Here is a 15,483-nt window from a genome sequence, read left to right as displayed (position 1 = left end):
CAACTGCTGAACCAACCAGTCAAAATATTTAACTTACTGTCAAAAGAGCTACTGTCAAGAAAATTGCCATAAGGCTTTCACAGAAACAGTTAGAAAACGTTTTCAAAAATAATGGCCAGTGAAGTTTGGGCTTACCTTTGATGGAAATGCAACTTGACATTGGGGATCTCAAAATCTAATTCCTTTGTGCTTCTAAGTGTACTCAGTGAAAATGAGAAGAATGAACTATTATGGGCTGTGAGGGAGGGACTGGTTAACCATGGACTAAACAAAATTAGTTTCTTTCTTTAGACCCTTTACTATGCTAATGAACTGTAACTTGCATAGCTCAATAGAAAAGCAATATTCTTAGACAAGGTACCCCTGAATTCTTCAGGTTTGTTCTTTACTCACCAAAATCAGTCAACTGTCCCTACTGTATTAGATGTTTTCAGCATAGTCAGAGAATCTTTTTAGAACCGGTATGCTTAATCTAAAAAAACTAGACAGTCTTAAAACACTTTTAACAATTTAGGCAAGTGCTCTACCACTGAGCTACAACCCCAGCCCTACTTTAAACAATTTAGTTAGGTATCTTAATAAGTCTGGTCTTTCTTGCCAAAGCAAGAGGTCCTTCCCAGAATAATAAAAAAGAGTAATCTGAGGATATTACCTGTAATGGCTCTTGAAGAAAATCACTTTGACTGGAAAGAGTTTGTTCTGTAGACACTGCAGAGAGTAAAATAAACCATTATTGAGGAGGAGAGAAAAGTTACTGCATAGCAATTGGAAAGAAACTAAAGTTTACACTTTACAGCAAAATCGTTAGCTGGAAGAACTAGGTATTAAGTCCATCATGCATTCTTCATTAGTACTTTAAAAAGAGCCAGAGAAACTGGGCACAGTGACACATGCTTGGTATTCCAGCTACTCAGAAGGCTAAAACAAGAGCATCACAAGTTCAAGACCAGCCTGAACGAATTATCAAGACCCTGCCCAAAAATAAAAATAAAAGAGGCTGGGAGTGTGTGTTGTATATCAGTGGCGAGAACTCCTGGGTTCCATCCCCACTTGCAAAAAAAAAAAAAATCAGAGAAGGTGGCGAAGAGCTGAAAATACTAATTTCATCTGATACTTTTTCATGGTAATATTTTAAGGTTAAAGGGTTATAAGCATTTCAAGGCTTCTAAAGAAAAGAACTAAGACTTTAAAAAACAACCAATAAAACACAAGTTTCACAGGTTTCAAAATAAGTCTTAGCTGGGTCGTATGTTCAGGTATTTTTCTTGCTGGTTATAATAATATGCTTTTCAAACATGTAGTTTTCATTTTGGTTTCTTGTTAATGTCTATCACAATTGTTTATTACTTTCTACTGATTTATTACTTCACCCTGGAATTGCTGCCCCTGTCTTGAGCTGGTGTCTAGTGCCCACTGCAGCTGGAATACGGCTTTGATGTGTTCTCCCCTCACCTGACAGAAACTAATATGGACCAAAAAGGCTACCTGTTAAAGCAGCAGACCAGATTTACATTTGGGGTCTATCATTAGTTACTGTGTTAGTCACTGTTCTAAACATCTCTCAGGTGATCTCATTGTTAGGATCCAAAAGCACCAACTCCAGATTTGGAGTCCAAAAGAGTCAAGCAGTTTCTAGTCAGAAATCACTCCAAGAAGAACATAAGATATAAGCCAAAAACATAAGCCAAAAAATCCAGCTATTGGGCATTTCCATTTACCCATCTGAAAACTTTCTCCCAAAATACAAACAGGTCAGGTAAGCACAGTAATGTACTAATGGTAATTTATCCTTATATAACTCTGATGGCAGAGGATACAATTAGAATAAATTATTACAGAGACATACTTCAGTTTAACCCTTATGCTATCTAGAGCAAATGATTTGTAAAGAGATATAACTGTGAGCTCTAAAGCTGTTTGTTCTGAGTTTTTTGTTGTTGTTGGTGGTGGTGGTGGTGATGGTGTTTTTTTAGTTATACACAGACACAATATCTTTTTTTGTTGTTTATTTATTTTTATGTGGTGCTGAGGATCGAACCCAGGGTCTTACATGTGCGAGGCAAGCACTCTACCTGTGAGCCACAACCCAAACCCTTGTTCTGAGTCTTTAGAAAGATTACATACCTACTGGGCTACCTGGAGAAGCTGAAGGCGGCTGTGATGATGGAATTGCACTTGAAGGTTTGTCAAAATCCAGAACAGACTCCTGAAGATAAGGGATTTTAAATAATGCATAGGAAACAAAGATCATTAATTTAAAAGATATTACCATTAAATTATTCATGGTATTGCCCATAGCTTATTAGCTAAAGCTATAGGTATCTAGTTAATTAACATCTCAAGATGTTCAAAATTCAGCATATAAAAGAAATTAAGAGTCAAAAATCAACTCTAATGTAACTGCTAAATGTTAAAAACTATGATAGCAATTACAAGGCCTAACTTGGGAAAGACACTCCTCTTTTTTAAGTATAAGCATCAATCCTAATCTAGTCTGTACCTCCATTTTTATTATTCCCAAATTAGAGAGGGTCTAATTATTTTACCGCAACCTCCTACTAGCTCATGTTGTTAAACAATTTAGTGATGAGAACCATTCTCATTTCCTACCTACACTATATATCTTGGTTATCTCAGAGAAATTTCCCCACATTTTGCATACTTAAACTACATACTTGTAGTAAGCATTTTAGTTTTTTTATTTTCAAATAATTCACAGAGGTAATCCATTCCTTAATTTTGTAAATAAGTAGAGGTTTGGAAGTTAAATAACCTGTGTGGATTATATAAGTCTTAAGTGGTAGAACTGAGATTTAAACCCAGGTCTAAATGCAAATCTCAAGATCTTTTTGCTAAACAAAAATACCTTTTTTGACTACTCAGTCCTCAGTAATATCATGCTATTATGAAATTCTGTAAGAGTCTGTATCTCATAATTTAGCATTCAACTATTGATATAGCAAAGTTTATAATCTTATACAGCTGGAAATATAAACTCCTCAAAGGCAAAAAATGTCCTATCATTTTCTATATACAGCAATACCCAACAGAAGACCAAGCATGGAGCAGGTTCTCACAGCCTGAGTGGAACTACTGGTGACCTGCAGCGGTAATAAGTACTTGAAGTTTTTTTATATGTCTAATTCATTTCTTTACTCAGAACAAACTTAGGAAGTAGGGAATATTATCTTCATTTTTCAAATAAAGAAACCAAAGCAGAGAATCAAGTAATTTGCCCTCAGAACTAAGGGATAGCAGAGCCAGGAGTCTCACTCATTCTGGACTGCAGAATCCACAATTTCTCTGTAATTCTTCAGATCAGAAGTTAACTGCCCCATGAATATCACCAAAGACTCTTTTTTAAAATGGCTCATACTTGCATAAAGTTACAAGTTCCTTGAATCTGGGTCATCAGATCCTGCAGTTTTTCTTTCCTCAATACTGGATCCTTTGGAAGAGCAGAGGAAGAACCTACAGGCTGAGGCATGGGCTTAGGCACCTATAAGACAAACCCACTACGTATAAGAGAAATTCAAAGTCAACAGCCTTATTCAGGATCTCACTGTATCTTAATAAAATTAAAACAAACAGCAATGTTCATTTATCAGATTTATTACAATTAAAGAATTTCTACATAAATGCATTTTCTAAATAATGTAAGCAAACTTTAAATAATTTTCCCTTATTCATGACAACTTTAATGGAGATCTTTCTTTAAAAACCTATTTCTAAAGGGAAGACCTAGAATAACAGAACTTCCTTGTTAAGAGATGTTCACTACTGACAATAGTTATCAGTATGTTCTCTGCACTGAACATACTCTTAACAAGGATACCACTGACAAATACCAATGATTTTTTTCTCCCTGGGGCAAAAATTACTACTATTACATTAAATATTTTTAAGATGTATCTGATTTCAGAAACACTAAGATACAAATACATATACACAAACACAGGCACCCTAGAACTGAGGAAATACATTATTACATTTTTTTACTTTGAGGCTACTGGTATTTAAAAGGTGATTAGCTAAAATTGCTGTACATTATGAATTAGACCTAATTTACAATTTATAATTACTCCTTACAAATGTTAGGATGACAGGCTCCATCCGCATCTCTTCCCCAACTTGTAAGTCACCTGAGTGCTTGTCAAAGGTACCAGATAAGTTAATAGACTATAAGTAAATAAATGAAGAACTCTTTCAGGAGAAAAATATGAGCTTTAGTGATTAATTTCATGTTACCTAGTCTTTTGGCTTTGAATTCATTTTGCCCTTGCCTATACCTAGTCATGTTCTAGACAGCTGAAATCACAAGACAAAATCTGCACTACACAGAGTAGTATCCTCTCAGTTACTTAAAAACAAACAAACAAAAACTAAAACTACACTAGAATGTTGTCTATGCTATTAAAGCAAATCACATGTGAGTTCTGACCTTTCCAACTAAGCATGTAACAAACAACGCATTATCACTATTCTGTCATGGAAAAGGTTCAGCATTGCTATATCTAGTCCAATTTCCCATTAGATTTTTTTTTAACAGCTGTCTGGAGGTATTAAATTAGGTTTTTAAATGTTTCTCAAAATAGTTATGACACTACAGTTACTGTTGTATAATATCAGGTTAATGAAATACAGCTACCAATTTTCTATAGAAAAGAAGATAAAATCAATATTAATACTCCTAGAAAAGAGAAGGAAAAGAGAGCAAAAGATAAGTAACCCAACTCTTTCCATAAGAGAATCGAGCTAGAGGTAGCAGAGGTAGTTCACTGCTTATAAAATGTAATGCTTGACTTTTTTCAAGCTAAATGTTTTAAGGTATAAGGCTAAAGACTAACTGGAAAGCCTTGACTAAAATGGCACAGAAGTACAAGAAAGACCACTACACAGAGGTAGAGAACACTGGGAGGATAAGTTCACACTTCTTATAAAGCAAGGTGGTAACAAGTTTGTGTTCACCACAGTAGTGAGCAATTTAGTAACAGGCAACACTAGCATGGGACTGTATCCAAGGATTATTCATTATTAACCTCATATTCCTGAAATAGGTTATTTATCATTAACAGAATGAGGCCTTCTTTTTTCAAAACTTAACTACAAAATACTTAATGCCTATATTTTCTTATCTCTGGAAATTATTTTGAAACAGAAATAGAAAACTAACTCAAATAGGGGCTGGGATTGTGGCTCAGTGGCAGAGCGCTTGCTTCGTACATGTGAGGTACTGGGTTCGATCCTCAGCACCACATAAAAATAAATAAATAAAATAAAGGTATCGTGTTTCCATCTACAACTAAAAAAAAACCTAACTCAAATTGTCACCCAAATACCAGGATATCTGTAACCATCATGTATCTCACACTTCTTCATAAAAATTCAGGCTAGTCTCAGTGTTACAAATGAAAAAATACAGAAAAATGTAACTTCTGTCAGAAAAGATCACCCATGTGCCCAGTGGAAAACTCCACAAATAAAACTAAAACTACACTAGAATGTTTTCTATGCTACTAAAGCAAATCACATGTGAGTTCTGACCTTTCCAACTAAGCATGTAACAACGCGTTATCACTATTCTGTCATGGAAAAGGTTCAGCATTGCTATACACCGTGTAACAAGTCTCCCATTCTGTGACAAGTATTTATATTATTCACTTATTCACATTAAGGTCTTGTCTGAAATAGCCACTATCTGATGTCATACTGTACCATTAAAAAGTCAACATTAATATGTATCAAAAAATAAGAGTAGCTGGATGCAGTGGCCTACACCTATAATCCCAGTGACTCAGTAGGCTAAGGCAAGAGGATCAAGAGTTCAAACCCAGCCTTAGCAATTTATCGAGGTCCTAAGAAACTCACCAAGACCATCTTTAATAAAACATAAAAAAAGAGTTGGGGATATGGCTTGGTGGTTAAGTGCCCCTGGGTTCAATACCTGATACCCTGCCCCACAAAAAAGACCAAATAAAAAGCAATCAACCTATATTAATAAATAAATAAGACAAGATTTACGATAAGTATAGTAGACATAATGTGAAGTTATTCAGATATCACATGAAGTTAGATGCTACTGAAGCCTTAGAGTACATAATTAAGTTTAAACATTCAGTCACAACTATGTATTACTTATATAAAACTGTCCTAAGTAAATCATTATTCAGGATTAAAATAAATATATTCCTCAATTTCATCTAAGAGAGGTGTTGATAGCTCAGTCACACTGAAATACTATAAATCCACTGTGAATGAGGTTCAAATCTGAGTTATGTAACTTATTTTTTGATTCATACAACCCAATTAATTTTATTTGTTTTATTTTCCTCACATTTGAATTAGAAATAACAACTTCCTAATTCATTAAGGTTCTATGAAATATATTTGATAATATGTTAATATAGGTACTTCATGTCTTTTCATTAAATATGTGTTGTACCTGTTCAAAAAATTGGCATTAAATCTTAACATTTTATAATTGTAGAAATTTCATCTTCAGTTAGACTCCTAGGAAAAATAACAGATCAACTCATTAGAGAGTTAAGGGTATTCAATTAATATTACAAGGGGTTTGTTTTTAAAAGAAATTATCATTACTACAATTCCTTATGCCTCCACTGACAGAGCCAATATGCAGATCTACTCACATCTTTGGATTCTGTATTAAACTTCCTGGGCAGGAGCTGGTCATTTGGTATGAGGCCTGCTGTGGCTACTCCCCAGTTCTTTGGAGAAATCTGAGATTGTGGTGTTAAAGAGTGTTTTTGACTCTCAACATTGCTTTCCCAAGATTTTGGAGTCCCTGGCTGTTTTGCATCCTGCTCTTCACACATGGGAGTGGACCATGACTTGCTGACATTCTGGTCACTCTGCACAGAAGGTGTCCAGGACTTTGGAGTTTGCTTCTTTGGATCCTGTTCCTTTTGCAGCTGAACTGGCCAAGGCTTTGGTGTCTCCTGCTTCTTCTGCTCCTCTTGAATATATCCTGCTTTAGACTTAGGAGTTTCTTGCTTCCACTGGCTGGGAGGTGGTTTGGGTTTAGAGATCTCCAGCTGCTTCTGCTCTTCCTGCAAAGTTGACCTGAGTTTTGGAATCTCTTGTTTCCTCTGATCTAAGGAAACTGCAGGCTTTGGTGTCTCCTGTGGCTTAATAGGAGACTCCCAGGACTTGAAGGATTTCTGTTTCTTCTCTTGACCATCTGGTTCAGTAAGCATATCCCAACATTTGGGGAGATTTGGTTTCCTAGCATAATCTGCTTCCCAAGATTGCTCTTCATCTTGTTTGCCTGAATAATCCACTTCAGTCATATAGCGTCTGTTAAGAAACTGAACCAGAGAAATAATGTGCTTGAGTCATAAATTTATACAAGACCTTGAAAGCAATGTTCAACTCTACTAGTATTCCCATATCCACTGGTCTGAATCATCATGCTGATATGAAATTTCTGTCCTTATCTTACTTAAAAAGACTGGCCTACTTCTTTGTTCATTCCTTTTTCCTCAATTAACAGAAATATAAACTTTGATATTCCAAAAGCAGCTATTTATGTTGGACTCACTTATGATTGGCAAGAACAGGGCCAGGGTTGTGGTTTGGTGGTAGAGCGCTTGCCTAGCATGCATGAGGCACTGGGTTCAAGCCCATCGCCACATATAAAAATAAACAAATAAAATGAGGGTACTGTGTCCATCCACAACCAAAAAAAAAAAAAAAAAAAAAGATTGGTAAGAACAATTGGTGCCACAATTGTTTGATTTAGGCCCTTTAACCAAAGCTATTTCACCTCTGCCAGCCTTAGGACCCTTCTACCTACCTGACTCCCTTAATTTAAATAGTTCATATAAGAAAACCTGCTTAGCTCTATTTCCTGTATTACCAGCCTTTTCTTTTATTTCCTTCATATATCAATTATACTATGTTTTCTTCTCTCACTCTTTTTGGCCCACAAATTTCAATGTCACATCTAAAAGAGGGAAAAAAATATACCCTTTTCTGCTAACAATGTGAGTAAATTCTGGAGAGAGCATAATACCATACATCTTTAAATTCTAACACAAGAATAAAAACATCAATAACAGTTAACAGCACTAATTGTGTATCAGGCCAAATTCTAAGTAATTTAACTCCTTTGATCCTCACAATAACCCCATGAGGCAAATATTATTATTATCCTTATTTTAAATTTGAGAATAACGGACACAGCTGGGCCAACAATCTTGCCCAAGTCACTAAGCTAATAAGCCGCAGAGCTAGGATTCAAGCTCAGGCTGTCTGGCTCCAGAGCCTTAGCTCACAACTACAACACTATACAAAAGTCTGAAAAAACAGCATCAGCAAATGATCTTTCAGTCTCTTACCTCCTGTGGTTGTATCTCTGGCTGTGCAAGTTCCATGAGAGACTCTGGGAAGATAAAAGAATGTTAAATAAATACTAAATAAGAATATTAAATAAATACTAAGTAATTCTAAGTTTTTAAACTTATTACAACTGTAATTCATTCCGGCAACATATTTCAGAGGATTTCAGAAGAACAATAGAAAAAGAATAGTACAATTAAGTACATTTATTGTATGAATGATTCTAACTATTGCTTTATTGGTCAAAAGCATGTGGAGGGGCTGGGAATGTAGCTCAGTGGTAGAATGCTTGCCTAGTATGTGTAATGCCTGGGTTGAACCACACACACACACACATACACACACACACACACAAACACACAGCAGCAGGTGGTCTCTAACTAAAGCTAGTGGCTCTCCTATATAAAGCATTCTGTTAAAGTCAAGTTTCAGCTAAAAATTTATTTCTGATTGAAAATAATACTATCTCCTCTTACCCAAAATACAGCTTTATTAAAATTGGAATCATAGTTCAGGTCTTATGTGTAAAAATTAGTCATCTCAGCTTTGAAAAAGAGCCCTTAAAGACCTCTTCCAAGTCAGTTTAAGGTCAAGAAGAAAGCAAAAAAAGAGAGATACTGAAGCACTGGTCTTAGAAGTAAGGAGAAGTAAACTTTGAAAATAACTTTAATCTTACTGGTAGGCACTAGAACCCTACCTGGACTACCTCCTTGAAAGAGGCTTTAATAAATTCAACCTCAACAAACAAAAGCAAACTTCTTCTTGAAAATCTTTCTTTCTCAGGAAAATAATTTGAGAAGTATATTGTCTTTCTTAATTTTGGCAATTTTGTTCCTAAATCAGTATTTTGATTTTAGATTATTTAAATTTTCATTCTACCTCAGTATTGGATTCTACTATAACTTATATTTATGGCACAATTTTAAGCAGAATTATCCTACTAGTAGTAATTTAACTGAGAGGTTAAACCAATATATTCTCTTGGAACAAAATATAACCTAATGTTTCTCTTAAGGTTTGCTCTATAAATCATGGCAACAAAGGCTGGAGATGTTTTCTAAACTCAGGCTTACCTTGAAAAAAAGAATTCTATACATAAAGAATCAAATGAATTAAAATAAGACAAATCATTTCAAAAAAAATTTTTTTTAAAAAATGCAGTGTTAAGAAACCAATAAAGAGGGGCTGGGGCTGGGGCTGAGTGGTAGAGCGCTCACCTAGCACATTTGAGGCACTGGGTTTGATCCTCAGTACCACATAAAAATAAATAAATAAATAAAGATATTATGTCCAACTACACACACACACACACACACACACAAAAAAAAAATATATATATATATATTATATATATATATATATATAAACCAATAAACAATCCCAGAGATTTTTAACAAACCTGACTCTCTGATAGATTCAGTCTTCGATAATTGATTTTTCTTTTCTGATTGTATTAGGATTTCTTCCTCCAAGGATACTTCTTTTTCCTTAGCATTTTTGGGAACAGGGATGCTTTCAAAATAACCTGAGTTCAGCAATTTAGACAGTAGATCTTTCATGTGTTTGTCTAAGAAAGAGTTAATTAGGACTTAGTTATCACATAACCTAACAGTTCATTGAAAATTATGAGGAATAGGAATCCTAATTTTACCCTAGTTACAGTACTGATGTACTGTTACAAAAGTTAACATAGAGATACTCAAAGAATTAGTTCCATAAAAAGTAATAAGCAGCCCATCTCTATTTTATGCTGAATCAATATAATTGTTAAAGATTAGAATCTCAAAGTTCAGCAAATTACTAAAGTTTCTCTGGGCCTCCATTTCCACCATATGAAAAATGACTTAAAATTAGAGATCCTAATCAGACTCTACTGTCACAAATGCACACATTCCCTGAACTGAGAGACAAGTCCATTTGCCCGCCAAGATATCACAACTAGCAACTGCTTTGTGTTCTCCATTAAGGCTTTGGAGAAGTAAAAGACAGTTCCTCAAAAATAACCAATGTAAAACCATAATTGGACGATCTCTTAATGAAAATATAAAATTCCATAATTAAGATTTTACTAAGTTATGTTGCAGCACATCACATTAATCATATGATAAAGTTGCCCACTACAAATAGGTCTAAAGAATATTTCATTTTAAATATCCAATAAAAAAATAATTCCCAAACTAAACAGAGTTCCCATGCTTGATCTGGGTCTATTATTCCTTTAATAGAAGAACTATGACATAGATTTTGTCTTTTTCTTTTTTCATCAGCTTTGAGATATAGCTTACAAACAACAAAACTAACCTATCTTAAGTACAGTTTTACCAAATATATAGTCATGTTACCACCCTTTAGAACCATGATATAAAGCATTTTCATAAACCCAAAAAATTCCTTATGCCCCTTTTGCAATTACTCCCCTTCCCCAACCTCCAGCAACCAACAGCCTATCTAATTATGTCTTTCCTAGAATTTCATAAAAGTGAAATCATATAATATGTACCCATTTATTGTCTGGCTTCATTCACTAAGCATAATTATTTTGAGATTCATCTATATTTCACATATGAATAGTTCATTCCCTTTAATTGCTGAGTGGATTCCACTGTATAGATATTTTGTTTATTTTTTTTTTGTTAATATTTATTTTTTAGTTTTCAGCGGATACAACATCTTTATTTGTATGTGTTGCTGAGAATCGAACCCAAGCCGCACGCATGCCAGGCAAGCGCGCTACCATTTGAGCCACATCCCCAGCCCCTAGATATTTTGTTTATTGATATATCAGCTGATGAACATCTAGGCTGTGGGATTATTATGAATAAAGCTAGCATAAGCATTTATGTTCAAGTACTCATATGAACATAAGGTTTTCATTCATCTTGGGTATTAGAAGTATCAATGTTTGGTCATACAGTAAGTGCAACCCACTTTTGCCCAGGTTGGCCTTGAACTCCCACACTGAAGCATTCCTCCTACCTCAGCCTCATGAGTAGCCAGGAATACAGGTGCATGACACCACACCCCACTCAAGAAATAAATTTTTAATTGTGACTTAAACTTTGAGTTAGAAATCTTAATAATTATACATACTTGGATTTTTTTTTAAAAAAAGGAAGCAATTAACTTAAACGTTAAACAATTAACAAAAATGTCTATTAGTTTCCAGTAAGTTTTCATTATTCTGAGCCATTATAAAAAGCTATGTCCTGCCAGGTATAGTGGCCACAGCAACTTGGAAAGCAGAGGCAAGTTCAAGAAGGACTGCAAGTTCAAAGCCAGCTTTAGCAACTTAGTGAGGCCCTAAGCAACTTAGTGAGTTGTTTTATTTCTCAAAATAAAAAATACAAAGGGTTGAGGATGTAGCTCAGTGGTTAAATATCCTTGATTTGGGGCGTGGGGGGAAACTACATACATATGTACATCACATGTATCCATTTGTGCTTGTTCATTTGACCAATAGATATTTAGGAAGCCAAAAGGAATTACTCCCTCTCCAGATAATTTTCAAATCAATAAAAAACAGTGCTTCAACAGACTAACCAAACCGTTCATATTTTCTTATGCTAATCTGGTAGATAAATCCATGCATTACTAATGTCAAGGTTTTAAGATTTTTAAATAGAACAGGTACTTCCACTCAGAATAGAGAACTGAACCCCAAAATAATCAAGCTAGTATTGAAGCAAGCACTATTACTTAACTTTTATTCTCAAATCACATTGCTTTGCCACTTCAAACTTTTCCCTTAGTTCCACTTTAGTAAGACTACATAACAGCTGCTTTTAACAGAACTGAATGAAGGGATTATTTTCTCAATGAATATAATATTGTCAGACATGTAAGTTCTGATGGACTGACACAGCTTAGACCCTCAATGTCATACTAAACTTCTAGACATAAAGTTTAGTATTTACTGCATAAGTCCAGAGTAGAGAAAACTCACATGTCGTTCCTACCACTGCTTTCTCACTACCTTCCAAAAGGTCCCAAAAGTACAAGGATGACTGTTCCATCTGGTCTTCAACACTGACAAGGAAAAGCAGCAGCAGAACAAAGTGGCTTTAGAAGCACATATATATATATGTGGAGCAGTACAATTCATGCAGTATAATCCATTAACAGTCAAGACAGTCGAATGTTAATATTGTCCATTTTACTCATTGGAAATGAAAAGTGAAATTTTTATAAAGGGTGAAATTTTAAAGGGGTAAAATTCCCATTTACAGATTTCAAAAATAAGAAATTTTTCTTAAATCAACTAAAAATAAAGATTTTACCAAATATGACTATCAAAGAATAGACCAAAAGAATTTAAGACTGCCCACAAGGTATCATTAGTTATAAAGCAAGTTTCATAGATGAAAGAAAAATGAATTGGAGTCAATAAAAGCTGCATTTAACTTTAAAGACAGCAGCTGATTTTTCAAATTACATTTTGCTGACATTTCACATACTTAAGTATGTTACATTCCCTGGACCCACCAAAGTGAGAAGGTAACAATAAGCAATCTAACAGTAGTGATGGGGTAAATTATCAACCTAGGAATAAAAAGATAAATAGCTATCTACAGGTAATTAAGAGTTTTATTGGGCACCTTCATGATATAAGGCTGATTTCTAGTAACAGATGAAATCTGACTCTCCTTTAACATGACTAACAAAGTTGGGATAACGTGTATTTAACAAAGCAAAAGCATAGAGATATATTTATTAACTGATTTACTCTATTTAAACAAAAATAGTAAGTGGCTAACTATAAGGAAAAAATTAGCCCAAATTTGTTGATTGTAAAACTTACATTATCAGATCTATGTGTTTGCTCACAGGATAAAAACATGTCAAATAAGTCTCATTTTTAAAGTTTAATGATACTGACGAAGTTAAACTTTATTACTCTATTTAAGTACAGCAGGAATAAGAAGATAAAGACAAAAAGTTTTCAACTGTCTATAATTAGTATCATGGTTAATAATTGTATGGGGTTAAAACTTGATCAGACATTTTTAAAACATTGTTACAATGAAAAAGCACATTAACACATTCAAACTAACTTTTTTTCTGGACAATCTATCAAACGCCAAAGTTTTCCATGTTTGATCAAATTAATGTTTTCTTTGTTAATATATACTAAAGTGCTATGAGGCTCTTATTTCGGGAAAACTTTTCATTAGCTTACCTCAGACTTTCGTTTCTTTCAGGGCAGGTCAGTTTTGAAAATTTAATGAGGTAGTCAAGTTCTTTTGAAGGCAAATACACTGCACCATTCAAGCCCTCTATGAAGTCTTTTTGTACATGATCCTGTGTCAGATTCTGCAATACATACTGAACTTGAAGTATAGTTCGAAGCTTTTTCTTCTCAGCCTCAAGTTTTAGCATGTGCTCCCTTCTTTGGGCCTTTTTCTGAGCTTTCAGTAGCTGTGAAAACAAATGCTGAATGACAACTCTCCACCACCCACATTAGCTATTCAAAGATTACAAGATATAATTCCAAATAGCTGAGATTAGATAATAAATCTTATTGCTTAAGCCATCTCCTTTTCCAGTTAAAGAACTCACTGCCAGGTGTGCTGGCCCACACCTATAAACCCAGCAACTGAGGCAGGAGGTTCAAGGCCAGCCTCAGTAAGGCCCCAAGCAACTTAGTAAGACCCTATCTCAAAACAAATAAGAAGAGCTGAGGATGTGGCTGTGACTTTGTGATTAAGACCCCTGGGTTCAATCCCCATACCAAAAAGAATTCACTGGTTTGTCTCAGGTAACCAGAGACAAGGGAATCCAAATATCTGACTTCCAACTCCAGGATATACCTGGTGTCTTTAAAAATACCATGATACAAACTAAAATACTAATCACTGATAGCCATACTTATTTCAAGATTTTACATATATATATATATACATATATATATATATGTATGTATAAATTTTTTTAGATGTTAGTGTACATTTATCTTATTCATTTATTTATATTCAGTGCTAAGAACCCAGTGCCTCACACATACTAGGCAAGCATTCTACCCCTGAGCCACAACCCCAGCCCCAGATTTTACCTTTTCTTATTATGTATATCAAGCCTTTTAAGGCCAAATATTTTAAGAAAAATACTTTAACTGGGGGTTTTCAAAAATCCAAAATCTGAAAGCTCCAAATCTGAAATTTATTGAGCAGCAACATGACACCATAAACAGAAAATTTCACACCTGACTTCATGTGACAGTGTGCAGTCATATGAAAAACCAATGAAAGCATATTTCTTATTGGAAACTCAAAAATCAGGTTACATTTTTCTTATCTTCCAACTGAAGACCAATTTGGAAAGGAAGAATTTATACAAAATAAACCACTCCAAATCAATAGTAGTGAATGACAACTTATTTTCTGAACCATGACTTAGAATGATGAATCCCTCTCACAGGGACAGAGATCATCTCACAATTACAAAGGCTTTTTCTTTTTCTTCCCCCCCCCCATGCCAAAGGAACAGTAAAGAAATTTTTAAAAAGGAAAAATATCAAAAACATAGACTATAAGACATGCTCCCCATGGAATCAATTTTTTTTTAATTTCCTCAATTGTTGAAACATTACCTTTAAAGGAACTTCTAATGCTAAAATCCTGAAATAGTGAAGAGTATTTCATTAAGGAATGCTTAAAACTTTATATTAACTACTAAATACGTCAGAAATAAAAGTTTGAGGGGCTGGGGATATAGCTCAGTTGGTAGAGTGCTTACCTCACATACACAAGGCCCTGAGTTCAATTCCCAGCACCACAAAAAATAATAATAAAAATAAAAGTTTGAAAAGTTTGTATTATCAACATAGAGAACTTAACTATTACAAGGCCAGACTTAATTTAATACGAATCACAAATTTTCCATAATAATTTTCATGCCTCAATAAGAGTACCAACTCTATATTTCCTCCTTTATTAAATAATGTTCAACTAACAATGTGTAAATTTATAGGCATATGTTCAAAAATTATCTTCAATATACTTGTCAAAATTATTCTCAATGATTTCTGTGATTCCACGATGAAATTAAATAACCAATGCTTTATTTATGGTGTCCCATATTTCAGGTGCTATTTGTGTTCCCTTGAGACTCCAGAAATCTAAAAAA

General features: G+C 34.3%; 1 protein-coding gene across 17 annotated transcripts in view; it reads right to left on the bottom strand.

Moving 5' to 3' along the window:
* The window catches only part of Caprin2 (caprin family member 2), a 45,552-nt gene that overhangs the window by 18,770 nt on the left and 11,299 nt on the right, over positions 1–15,483 (bottom strand). For 16 of the 17 annotated variants that reach the window (XM_078014951.1, XM_078014948.1, XM_078014947.1 and 13 more), the window contains 8 exons: positions 13,538–13,776; positions 12,305–12,387; positions 9,761–9,928; positions 8,361–8,404; positions 6,651–7,328; positions 3,377–3,499; positions 2,125–2,206; positions 653–708 (listed from right to left, as the gene is read on the bottom strand). In XM_078014951.1, the coding sequence (XP_077871077.1) occupies positions 653–708; positions 2,125–2,206; positions 3,377–3,499; positions 6,651–7,328; positions 8,361–8,404; positions 9,761–9,928; positions 12,305–12,387; positions 13,538–13,776 (1,473 nt within the window). Of the gene's footprint in view, positions 1–652; positions 709–2,124; positions 2,207–3,376; positions 3,500–6,650; positions 7,329–8,360; positions 8,405–9,760; positions 9,929–12,304; positions 12,388–13,537; positions 13,777–15,483 lie in introns of those variants that run through there. The other variant, XM_078014964.1, reaches the window with a different exon arrangement.

Source organism: Ictidomys tridecemlineatus, chromosome 6 (assembly GCF_052094955.1).
Source record: "Ictidomys tridecemlineatus isolate mIctTri1 chromosome 6, mIctTri1.hap1, whole genome shotgun sequence".
Lineage (NCBI taxonomy): Eukaryota > Metazoa > Chordata > Mammalia > Rodentia > Sciuridae > Ictidomys > Ictidomys tridecemlineatus.
The sequence above is the reverse complement of the archived record's forward strand: the minus strand, read 5'-3'. Positions and strand labels throughout refer to the sequence as shown.